Below are 12,083 nucleotides of genomic sequence, written 5' to 3'. Positions count from 1 at the left end.
TTTCTTGTACTATAGAAAATGTCAATTTAAGGACAAACTATCACTTTTATGACCAATTTGCCCTTTTTTTTTAATTTAAATTTTTTACATATACATCCTACCTGCCATGAAACTCGTGACTCCCTTTTAGTACAACAATAGGATTTAAACTAAGGGGTACTTGAGTGATTTTAACACATAAAGGTATTTTGGTCATATTTTAAAATTTATTTAAATTTTAAAAATTTTCTATAATTTTTGGACTAAGAGGGAATCATGAGTTTCATGGCAAGTAGGATGTATATGTAAAAATTTTAAATTAAAAAAAAAGAAATAAAGACAAATTGGTCATAAAGGTGATAATTTGTCTTTAAATTGACATTTTCTATAGTACAAGGGAAGTAAAATTTACTTAGTAAATACAAAATCTTAGCTTTTTTGGACTAAAAATGACATAAACCAAACCTTAGCGGGTCCAAATGAAAGTTGTTAAAAAAAAAAAAAAAAGGCAAATTGGTCATAGAAACGATAATTTACCCTTAAATTGATTTTTTCTATAGCATAGGAGAGACATATGCAAAGTTTTAATTTTTTTGGACTAAAAATAACATAGAGAAAACCTCAGAGTCCATATGAAAATTATCTTAACTTTAATATAATTTATTTATTAAAAAATTATTTTCCCTCCTATTAATTTGAAGATACTAAACAAAACAAGGTAGGTTGGGAATAACTTGTGAACAATGAAAAAGGAGTTCCGATCACTTTCTACACAGGGGAGAACAATGCTCTTTTCAGACGAGTTTTGAATACATGAATAAAAGTGGGGTCTACTAATTTTTTTATTTTTAATTATTTTTTAATGTTTATCCAAGGATCTCAACTTAGAATCAAAATTAAAATTTTACCGAATAGCAAAGACTAGATTGGTTTGGTTTTGACATTGTGACCAGATTGGTAACAGAACCGTTCTAATTAGAAACCGAATAACCGGATTTTGGAATTAGAATCGAGCAAGATTCGGGCGAAAGGAAACGGTCTGGTTCGTTATCTGACATTCCCTGCTTGGCTGGAGCCTGCGGGCGAAAGGAAACGGTCGCTCTGTATACGAATTTTCCGACCTCCTGTTTGCGATCGATTGTGGGAAACAAAATCGCAATTTCCAGCGCTGAAGCTTTTGAAGCATATTTCTGATCGAGCGAATGATATCTGTGAGAGTGATCGAGTAAGCCAGAAGGCCTAGGCGACCATCAAACCCTCTCTTGAAACTATGGCGACGCCTTCAATAGTTTCGCAGCTCAAGTCCTACTCTGTTCCTCTTCTTCTCCTTGCCATTGCCATCTACTTTCAGCTCGTCGTTTTACCTTCTTCATTTCCTCTTTCTCATTACGACGGTTTGTTACCTCTTGTGCATTCATATGTTTTGGGGTTTTCTGAGTTGATCCTTTTTTTTCTTTTTCTTTCTTCTGCTTGGGAAGGAAAAGTAAACAAATCTTCTGATTCATATCTTTGGCAGTTCTCGAGATAAAGAGGGATAGCTCCATTGAAGAAGTAAAGGAGGCATACGAGAAGCTATCCGCCAGATGGTAATTTGTTCTGAAAACTGTGTTTTTTTTGTGCGCTTACATTGTGTTGGGTTGGGGGTGTTTTCCGATGATTTCTTATCGTTTAGGTGGTGATACGATTACGACCTGGAACTATTAGCCCAAAAGTGTTTTTAGTAATTGCAGTTTTGCCCTAATCAAGTTTGATTAAATCTTCGTGGTTGAATCATAAAGGACCACCTTAATTCTCTGCCTGTAGGCCTTTTCCTGCAATTTAACTAGGTACTATTATTCAAGTTGGTTAGTAAATTAGTTTCTGTAGTTGTATATTAACAGGTTACTATATCATGGGTTCATTAGTAAACTAGTTATCTTTGTTGCTATAAAATTACAGGAAGTCAGGTGTGGAGATCCCTGTCACAGATGATATCATCAAGGTTTGTAGTTTCTTGCACCTTCACCTGTTTTTAGGACTGGATGTTAATGACAGCTATCATATGATCAAATATCACGGGGCATGGTTGTAAAACTTCCTGAATATATGAGGCAAAATGTATGTGTTACCTGAAGAAAATGGTGTATGCATATTAATTTGAATAGTCAGATGCTACTACTCCTTGCATATCTAGAAAGGTTTACATAGAAACTGTTCATCCATTCATTGTCCTTCCCATACCTTGGAGAGAGAATGGAGATGGAATTTCGGCTAGTGATCTTACAGCCAAAATGTTCAACAAAAAACATTGAGCATTATCCCAACTAAATGGGGTTAGCTACATGGATCTTAGAAATTCAAAACGATAAGAATAATAGAAAGAAGAAAAAGAGAAGAGCACAACATTGACAACAACTCATTTATAGCTCACCTAAGTGATGTTGGCTATGTGGATCTTAGCCTTTAAAAACCTTCTATTTGAAATTACAATTGGGACAAGGCCTAAATTATGCTATCTTTCCTTACTACTTTACCTCAGGCCACTTTAAGTTAGCTTCTAACCACTTTTAGCTTTGTCAACGAGAACCATTCTTTTGTACCAGAGCATCCCAAGGCCTTCTTTGAACGTGGACATGCCATCTCAAGCTGACTTTCGTGTAGCTTATCTTGAATCATTGAGCTTCTTCCAAACCTTCATGATTGACTCATACATTTTACGGCTTTATAGTTATTATGGATTTAAGCACCCACTTAATTTTGTGAATCAGGACTACGCTACTCGTCCTTCATTCACCTGGCATTTTTCTATGCTCAATATCTTGTTAAACAGCTTGATTAGCCAGCTCAAACCACATAACCCTACTACTGGGATTCCATCTCTGTTTGGTTCCTTGCCTACTGTCTTATTTCCTAAAGCTTCTGTTACTTAGACAGCCTAATTTTGTGTATGCAACTGCGGCATCTGGTGTCTTGGTGAGTGGTGCAGCTTTCAAGGAGGCTATTATTAGTGATACTCCTAGTTCTCATCTGTCATTAATGTCCTGATCCCTTATGCGTACCTTAACATCTTCATATTTAATATATCTAACAAGGCTGAAATCTCTGTTCTTACTTTAGCTATCTTAAAGATAGCTTTTTCACCTTTCACTTGTGTTCTGATTGTTGTGAAGATCCTCATATTTCCTCTCCCTTGTTTTCCCCAGTCTTCACAGCATCATTTCCAGCTGAAATATACCTACGTAGATCCTTGCTGTCTTTAGTCCTTTTCCATGTCTTGAGATAAGTTTTTGTAGCCTTTATGGCTGTTTGGACCTCTTCATCCCACCACCAGATTTCCCTAGGGGCATGCTGTGTACCTTTGGGTTCCCTGAGTACCTTTTAGCAACCTTTTTAATAAAAGAAATCATTTCCTTCCACATTGTATTAGAGTCGTTTTAGATGTCCAATTTCCTTTGTTAGCTCGCTTCATTGGTAAATGAATTCAAGAAGTGATGTAGAAGCTGGGCAGAATCAAAACCAGCCTCACTTGGACGAACTGGACCAAGTCAAACCAGACCACTAGGTCTCCTTAAAGGATGAAAAGGAGGCTAAACACTATTGACATGAAGAGTGTCATGGTCCTTATTTTGCATTAGTAGATCTTGTTGGCTCAAGGGCAGATTGTGAGAAGATGTTTTTGATTACTGAAGAAATTTTTTTTGTTTGTCATTCCTTGTTTCTAAAACTTTGTTTATATTTTTTTATTTATGCATGTGGCCAAATTATGAAGCCTAGGAGTTACTAAAAGTAAAAGTTAGTTTCTAGTTTTAGGATTAGTAGTTTCCATATTCTATGAACTTGGGAGAGCAAGTTGCAAAGTTCTATGTAAAGCTGTAGCAGCCCTAACCGATTAATTATTGATTAATGAAGCTATGCTTTAAGTTTATTCTCTTGTCCTGCATGAGTGATACATGGGGCTAGGGTGCTACTGTGAGCTAAACACCAAGGGTTAAGGAAACCTTGTTGTCTACTGCTAAATCCTCAGGTTGAAGGAGCCTAGTTGTTGAGAGCTAAATCCATCTATACTTTATTGTTTCTCTTGTTTTAAGTCTGCTATTACCACTCTTGAAGTGCTGTTGCTGTTGAGATCATCAACTGAGAAAATATTCTATTCAAGCTGATGTGTCACAATTACAGCTAGACCTCTCGTTTGAACCAGGTGAGTGATTCAACCTCCTTTTGAAGTAGTCTTAAGTGAATGAAGGCCAGTTCTTCCAAGTTTTTTAGATGATTGGCAATGAATAAACTAGGGACTTAGAATTTTTTTTTTGGGGTAAGATAGGGACTTAGAAATCGAACTCTTAAACTAAACTAAGGGGATAGGATAAGAGATTGAAGATCTTGGGCAACTTTTCTTCTTTCCTTTTCCCTTTCTTTTTTCTTTTTTCTCTCTCTCTCCTCTTTTTCCTTCTAGAGAGGGGAGGGAAAGAGGACTGGAGAGAGGGGAGGCTGTGGGGGTTGATGCAAGGGTTGGTGGGAGGCATGGGAAAGGGCTGGAGAGGGTTGCAGGGGTTAGGAGAAGGGGTAGGGGAGTCACAGGGGGTGGGGAATGCTGCTGCTGTGATGTGGCAGCAAGGGGGAGGGGCCTATGGTGGTGCACAGAACAGGGGCGGGGAAGGGGATAGCTTGCGGGGGTCTAGGGGAGGTGGGGGAGGGGCAGGGGGTTGCTGTAACTGCAGGGTAATTGGAGGGGGAGGGCTACAATGGTGGGGAAGGGTCTCCTAGGGCTTGCGATGAGATTGGGAGGTGAGGGTAGGAGGTCGGGCTGCTGTAGTTACTTGTTTGAGGTGGCTGTTGCCATCAATGGCTGCTAGAAATTGCTTAAGAGTGCTACACAGAGTTGCTGATCATTGAAGAAGAAATCTTTTTTTTCAAAAATCCACTGTGGCCCCCTCAAATAGGAAACATGGTCCTCTAAACTCAATTTTCTTATTCACATAATGCAACTTAACTTACTAAAGGGAACTTAACACTAAGTGGGATTCCTTTATAGATTAGGATCCCACCACATAATCTCAACCATTGAAGTAAGAATTAAAACATCTAAGGTAGACACATGCTGAAATAAAAGTCTAATAAGCACATGCTAAATTCTATTTAATTAAAACTCTAATTGTCACATCTGCTAGAGTTTAAAAGAACTAAGGACTCAACTACTAACTCAATCACTAACTCAAATAAAGATTTCTTAACCAAACTGGACTCTAGATTTAAACTGGAATTAAATTCAAGCAACTAAATAGGGCTGAAAATGCCCATAACATCTCTCCTAGAGGGTTCGACCAGCCTAAGGAGGCTTCTTAGGTGCATCTTGTGGGCCCCACTTAGGTTTTTGGCTGGGGGCAAAATCGTGTTTACATTAGGGACACTAATACGAGATGGAATGAAATGATTATGTGTTTTAGGAAGGTGGCTTAAGATGTCATAGGTGAATCAAAGGAAGACAACATTTTTATAGAGAGATTTGGTGGTGGGATGATGAGGTTCACAGAAGCCATCAAGAATAAGAAAGCTAGCTTTAAGACATGGCAAAGGACAAATGATGTAGATGATCTATAAAGGTATAAGCTGGCTAAAAATGAAGGTAGAAAATTGTGGGGAAAAAAGCAAGGGAGAAGAAGTATAAAGATTTATACAATAAGCTAGGCACGGAGGAAGCGAAAAAAACTATTTATAAAATTGCTAAAATAAGGGACATGAAGAATAGAGATCTTAATCATCTTTAGATGTCTTAAAAGTGAAGATGATAAAATACTAGTATGTGATGAGGACATTAAGAAGATATGAAAGTTTATTTTTGTAGCGTACTAAATGAACATACTACAGGTATTTGTAACTGGGATGATACACCATTCGCCATGACACCAATTTTCGAACATATATAAGGAAATTACGAGTTCCAAAGTAAAAGAAGTAATAAGCAAGATGAAAGTAGGCAAGGCACAAGGTATTGATGAAATCCTAATAGAAATATGGAAGAGCTTAGGAACCTATGGGCTAGCTTGGCTAAACATGTTGTTAATAAAATTATGAGCACAAGGAAAATGCCAGATGAATGTAGGGTAAGTATTGTGGCTTGAGTTTACAAAACTAAAGGAGATACTCAAAGCTGTAATAACTATAAAAGCATAAAACTGATGAGTCATACTATGAAATTATGAGAGAGTAATTGAAACCTGTTTAAGACAACAAACCACTATTGTGGGGAAACATTTTGGTTTTATGTTGAGAAGATCTACAATGAAAGCTATTTACTGCATTAGTAGCTTATGGAAATGTATAGAGATTGTAAGGAAGATCCTCATATGGTCTTTATAGACCTAGAAAAAGCTTAAGATAGAGTCTCTAGAGTGTTAATTTGCTAAGTACTGGAGAAAAGAAATGTTGCAAGTAAATATGTGGACATAATTAAAGATATGTATGATGGTTCAGTGACAAGTGTAAGAATATTGGGGGGACAAGGTAGTGAATTTTCAATTATAGTTGGGCTACATCAATGATCAACTTTAAGACCATATTTACTTGCACATATAATGGATGATTTAACCAAAGACATTCAAGATGAGGTTCCTTGGTATATGCTTTTTGTTGATGATGTAGTTTTGGTAGATGAGACATAAGTAGGGATTAAACGGCTTTAAACTTAGAAGAACAAAGATAGGATATCTATTTTGTTACTTTGGTCGTTATCAGATGGATGATGAGGAGATTCCACAAGGCAATTGTTTTAGGTACTTTGGTTCAAATCTTAGGTAGTAAACACTCTCTTTATTCATCGTATTATGAATTCTGAGTTTTGTTACATGCACATGCCTTCTATTTAGAGCCTTAGTGCTGACTTTCCTTGTTATACTCAATGTACATTCTAACTCGAATTCAAAATAGGGTCTTTATGACTAACCTAAAAGGACTCCTTATCAGGTTTTAATTAATTACATTATCCCTAAAAAACTTGACATAACCTTGGCTGGCTTAGACTCCTAAAACTAAAATTAAACATGAAGAAGATTATTCAGTCCTTATAACTTCAATTGGGTAAAATTTACATAATTAAACCAATTAAACCATCTCTTAAAGCTCGCCAAAGCTTCAACTCCCTTCCTTGCCTGCTTACTATAGTGGGGTTTAGATCCACGACCCACCTAGTATCAAGGCCGAAGTTGTCTCCTTCTTTTCTAATCTCCTTTCTCCCTCTTCTCTTCCCTCCCGCCCTTCCCTTAACCCCTCCTCTCTCAATAAACTCCTCGATCCCTCTCTCTTCCCCTCCCTTTGCTCTATTCCCTCTCATGAGGAAATCCGCTTAGCCATCCGCTCCCATAAAGCCAATAGGGCCCCCGGCCCTGACGGCTTCAGTATAGGATTTTTCCTTGCCACTGGGATTTCATTGAGCAGGGATCTCATTCTCGCTGTTTGCAGCTTCTTCCTCAATCCTTCCCAACTCTCCTTCATCAACAATACTTTTCTTTGCCTCATCCCCAAGAAGCCTCCCAAGAAGCTTGGGGCTTCCTCTCTCTCGGATTTTCGCCCCATATCTCTTTGTAACCTCCTTTATAAATTCATTTCTAAGGTTCTGGCCAATCGCCTCAAATTGGTCATCCCCTCCCTGGTGAGCCCCAACCAGTCTGCCTTCATTTCTGGCTGTAGTATCTTTGACAATATCCTCCTTTGTGCGGAAATTGTGCGGGGATTTGATCGATCTTCTCATTCTCCTGCTGCTCTTATGAAGGTAGATCTCCATAAAGCCTTTGACTCTATCCGGTGGGACTTCATTAGTGAAGTCCTCTCAGCTATGGGTTTCCCCCCTCCTTTGTTCACCTGGGTCGAGTCTTGCATCTCCACTCCTCACTTCTCTGTCATCACTAATGGCTCCCCTGCCGGCTTCTTCCCTTCTCGAGTTGGAGTTCGCCAAGGTTGTCCCCTTTCCCCCTATCCCTTCACCTTAGCTCTTGAAGTCCTCTCCTGGCTCCTCCAATCCAAAATTGACCAATTGCTCATTTCTCCCATCCCTAAGTGTAAATCCCTTAAGCTCACCCACCTTGCTTTTGCGGATGACCTTATGATTTTTTCTAAAGCTGACCATTCCTCTATCTCCTCCATCCTTTCCACCCTCTCCTTCTTTGAATCCCTTTCTGGTCTTAGGGTCAATTTTGAGAATCCACCATCTTTCTCTCAGGTATCTCTGATGCTACTAGAGCTACCCTCCTTCAACTTTCAGGGTTTAGCCTTGGCTCATTCCCAGTGACCTGTCTTGGCCTCCCTCTTATCCCTGGGAGACTTACTCGCCACCATTGCTCCCCCATGCTCGATCATATTCAGAAGAAGCTCCAACTTTGAAAGGGTAAGTTACTCTCTTTCGTTAGTAGAGTGGTGCTTATCCATTCTGTCCTCCAATCCTCCTACCTTTACTGGTGTGGTATCTTTTCCCTTTCGAAATCCACCATCCACTCTTTGGAATCCATCTTTTGTTCCTTCCTCTGGAAGGGCCAAGAAGCTTCCCGCTTTCTCCACCCTATTAGTTGGATTTCCATTTGCCGTCCCAAATCTGAAGGGGGCCTGCGGTTTCGCTATATTTAGGACATGAACCTAGCCTGCCTCATGAAGCTTATTTGGAGGACTCACCTCCAAGCATGACTCCATTTGGGTTTCCTGGGTTTATTCCTATCTTCTGAAATCTGCCTCCTTTTGGACTGCTCCCCTCCCCTCTAACCCCTCTTGGGTTCGGAGAAAGCTCATGCTTCTCCGTGGCCGCGCCATTACCGCCATCTCTGTCCAGGTCTCTACAGGCACCTCCACCTCCTTTTGGCTTGACCCTTGGCATTCGATGGGTATCTTGTTCACTCTCTTAGGCCCTAGAACTATCTATGACTCACGCATCCCTAAGACCACCCCCTCTCCTCCTTTATGTCCAACGGCTCCTGGTCTCCCTTGCTTCACCCTTGTCTCACACAGGTTTGGACTGCCCTCCCCCCTCTCTCTCCCCATGCCACTGACCTCATTACTTGGCTTCACCCGCCTTCCCTTTCCTTTACCATTTCCTCGGCTTGGAACCTCCTGAGAACTCCCTCCCCCCTGTCCCCTGGTCCCCCCTTGTTTGGTTCAAAGGCAATATCCCCTGCCACTCCCTTACCCTTTGGAGAGCCCTTAACCTTGCCCTCCCAACCCAAGCTTTCCTTATTAGCCGCCACATCCCTGCCAATCCCAATTGTACCCTTTGTTGGAATAATACTGAAGACCTTGACCATCTTTTTTCCTGTTGCCCTCTATCCTGCTCCGTTTGGACCCTTGCACTTGCTTCCATTTGGCCCTGATCACGGAGGTCCTTTGGTTTTGCCCAAGATTGGAACTGGATCCTAAGAAGCTATGCCGGTGCTACTATTTGCGATCAAGGGGTAAGCTTGTCTTTGCCACCACGATCCATCATCTTTGGTGGGAGAGTAATATGCGAAGATGGACTTCCAAATCTCGTTCTCGAGATATGATTTGGAATGCCATCTTCCATGATGTCTCTTCTAGACTCTTCTCTCTCCCCCATCCCCCTGTTACTAACACTCCAAGAAATAGGCTGATTGTTAGTTCTTGGAATCTCTCTTCCACTCTCCATTCCCTTCTTTGACTCTTCTCCCCCCCCTCTCTCTCCCATTGTATGAGCTACTGTATGTGCTATTGTTTGTATGTGCTTATTTGTCTTTCAGTTAATTAAATTATTTATTCATCCAAAAAAAAAAAAAACAAAAACTAAAATAAGAACCTATTTTAGGACTTAGCCTGAAGGCCCTGAACTCTAAACTTATGGGCCCATAGAGTAGGTCCATGATCATATAAACCCACTGAACAAAGGCCCCAACACCCATATCTATCAAACCTAAGTTGATTTCAAAGGAAAATAGACCAAGTTGGTGCCAGACCTGCATCACCTTTTCCTCCTCCATCTCTCAAACTCTGCTGGGTTTATAGGCCTGACATTTGATGTTCTGATTCATTAAATCCACCACCAGTTCACCTGTCCATCACTTCATTCTACCATTCAACCCAAACTTTCTATTTTCAGTCCACCCCATATTTGAGAATCCAACCATCACATTCACTTCAACTTTGCATCCCAGCATCCTCTCGTTTAGGAGTTCAGACTTTATCTAATCTAAGTTTGGGAGCCATCTGCTGGTCAGTTTGTGCTACGGCTCAAATTCTTATTTCTGAACTAAGTTTATATTGAGCAATTAAGGCTATTACTCTAAATCCAACCATTGGAATCAATTGAAACTAGCCGCAATTGTTCGTCACTGTAAATCTTCATTCTAACCATGGCCGATCATAATTTTGGTGGGTGGTTTATTTCAGACCCTAAGTTACTAATCTCTGTCCCTATTTCTAATTGTCTGATTTGTGGGTTAAATCAAGCTAAGGCGTCCTTGATTTTCACTTTGCATTTAGAATTCTATTTAAAGGTCCACCACCTTTTCTTTGGACAGATAGGTTCACCTCTTTTGCAATTCTACGTAATGAGGGACATACTTGAACTGCTAGTATGTTGGGTGCTTCGGCTCTCTCCAGCAATATTCTTCCGATCCTTACAAGACAACTTGTGGACTTTTTGGTTAAGAATGGCTTCTATGGTGCGTAGTTTTGTAGGTAAGTAAATGTTTTTTTATCTTTTTGGAGGAAGTTGTTCAAAGTTGATAATTAAAAATCTTCAAATAGGTCCAAAACCAAGATTCCCTCCTTACTCCTCTCTGCAACTTATAAGGTTTAAGCATGCTTTCTGCTGAGAAAATCAATTGTGGTAGAATTACTTGGGTGACAAGAAACAAAAAAATACATGAACCAAAACTTTTAATAGAGCTGAACCAACCAACACTGCCCCTCAAGTTGAGGCATAGATGTTTGTTATGCCCAACTTGCCTACAATAGGAAGGAAATCTCCTTCCTTCAAACCCTTAGTGAAAATCTCAGCTATTTGGTCTCCAGACCCCACAAAAGGCATGCAGATCAGCCCTTGTTTTAGCTTTTCTTTGACAAAAAATCTATCAATTTCCATGTGCTTAGTTCGATCATATTGCATAGGATTATTTGACAATACTAATGGCAGCATTGTTATTACAATACAACATCATAGGGTTTGGGACTTGAACTCAAATATCTTTTAGTAGACTTTTCAACCATAGTAGCTCACAAACTCTATGAACCATAGCTCTCTATTCAGCTTTTGTATTGGATAAAGCTACCACATTCTATTTCTTACTCCTATAAGTAACTAAATTACCCCCAACAAAGGTACAACAACTTGAAATTGACTTCTTGTTAGGAGACCTAGCCCAGTCTGCATCAGTGTATGCTTCTCCCCTTAGATTATCAATGGGTGACAAGTATTCCTTTTCCAGGAGTTCCCTTCAAATATTGTAATATTTTGGTAACAACCTTTATATAAGCTGAATATGGATTATGTATGAACTGACTTATTATCCTTACGGCATAATCAATGTCTAGCCTTTTATGGGACAAGTCTACCAGCCTTTGATATCTTTCTTTGTCCACTATTTCTCCCTCCTCCTCTCTAAGTTTAGCTTTAGCCTCAATAGGGGTATCAATCGCTTTACACCCCAACATTCCCACTTTTGATAATAAATCTATAACATACTTCCTTTGGGATAAGTATATACCCTTCTTTGATCTAGCCACCTCAATTCCTAGGAAGTGCTGCAACTTCCCTAGATCTTTAATCAAACTTTTTGCCAAGAAAGTCCTTCATTCCTTGTATTTTCTCACCATCATTCCTTGTGATAACAATATCGTCCACATAGACAATTAGAAGTGTGATATTGGTACATGACTTCTTGATAAACAATTTATGATCAACATTGCTTTGCTTGTACCCAATAGAGATCACTGCCTTCTAGAGGTGTCCAAACCAGCATCTAGAAGACTATTTCAACCCCATAAATTGACCTCTTCAATCAACAAACTTTTTCAACAGTATTGTCAGCAGAGAAACCATGTGGGATCTCTATATGGACTTCCTCCTCTAACTCCCCATATAAGAAAGCATTATTTACATCTAATTAGTGTAAGTTCTTGTCTTTGTTTATAGC

The 12,083-nt window shown here is 39.6% G+C and overlaps 1 protein-coding gene across 1 annotated transcript in view; it reads left to right on the top strand.

The window, feature by feature from the left end:
* The first annotated feature begins 1,227 nt into the window (after nt 1-1,227).
* The window catches only part of LOC149006668 (DNAJ heat shock N-terminal domain-containing protein), a 61,694-nt gene continuing 50,838 nt past the window's right edge, over nt 1,228-12,083 (top strand). Inside the window, exons 1-3 of the mRNA XM_089165006.1 lie at nt 1,228-1,373; nt 1,496-1,565; nt 1,918-1,960. Coding sequence (XP_089021132.1) covers nt 1,250-1,373; nt 1,496-1,565; nt 1,918-1,960 — 237 coding nt within the window. The 5' untranslated portion in view covers nt 1,228-1,249. The remainder of the gene's footprint in view (nt 1,374-1,495; nt 1,566-1,917; nt 1,961-12,083) is intronic.

The sequence above is a fragment of the Hakea prostrata genome, chromosome 8 (assembly GCF_041222555.1).
Source record: "Hakea prostrata isolate BN-2017 chromosome 8, UWA_Hpros_2, whole genome shotgun sequence".
NCBI classification, from domain to species: domain Eukaryota; kingdom Viridiplantae; phylum Streptophyta; class Magnoliopsida; order Proteales; family Proteaceae; genus Hakea; species Hakea prostrata.
Note: the sequence above shows the minus strand (reverse complement) of the source record. Positions and strands in the feature narration are given on the sequence as shown.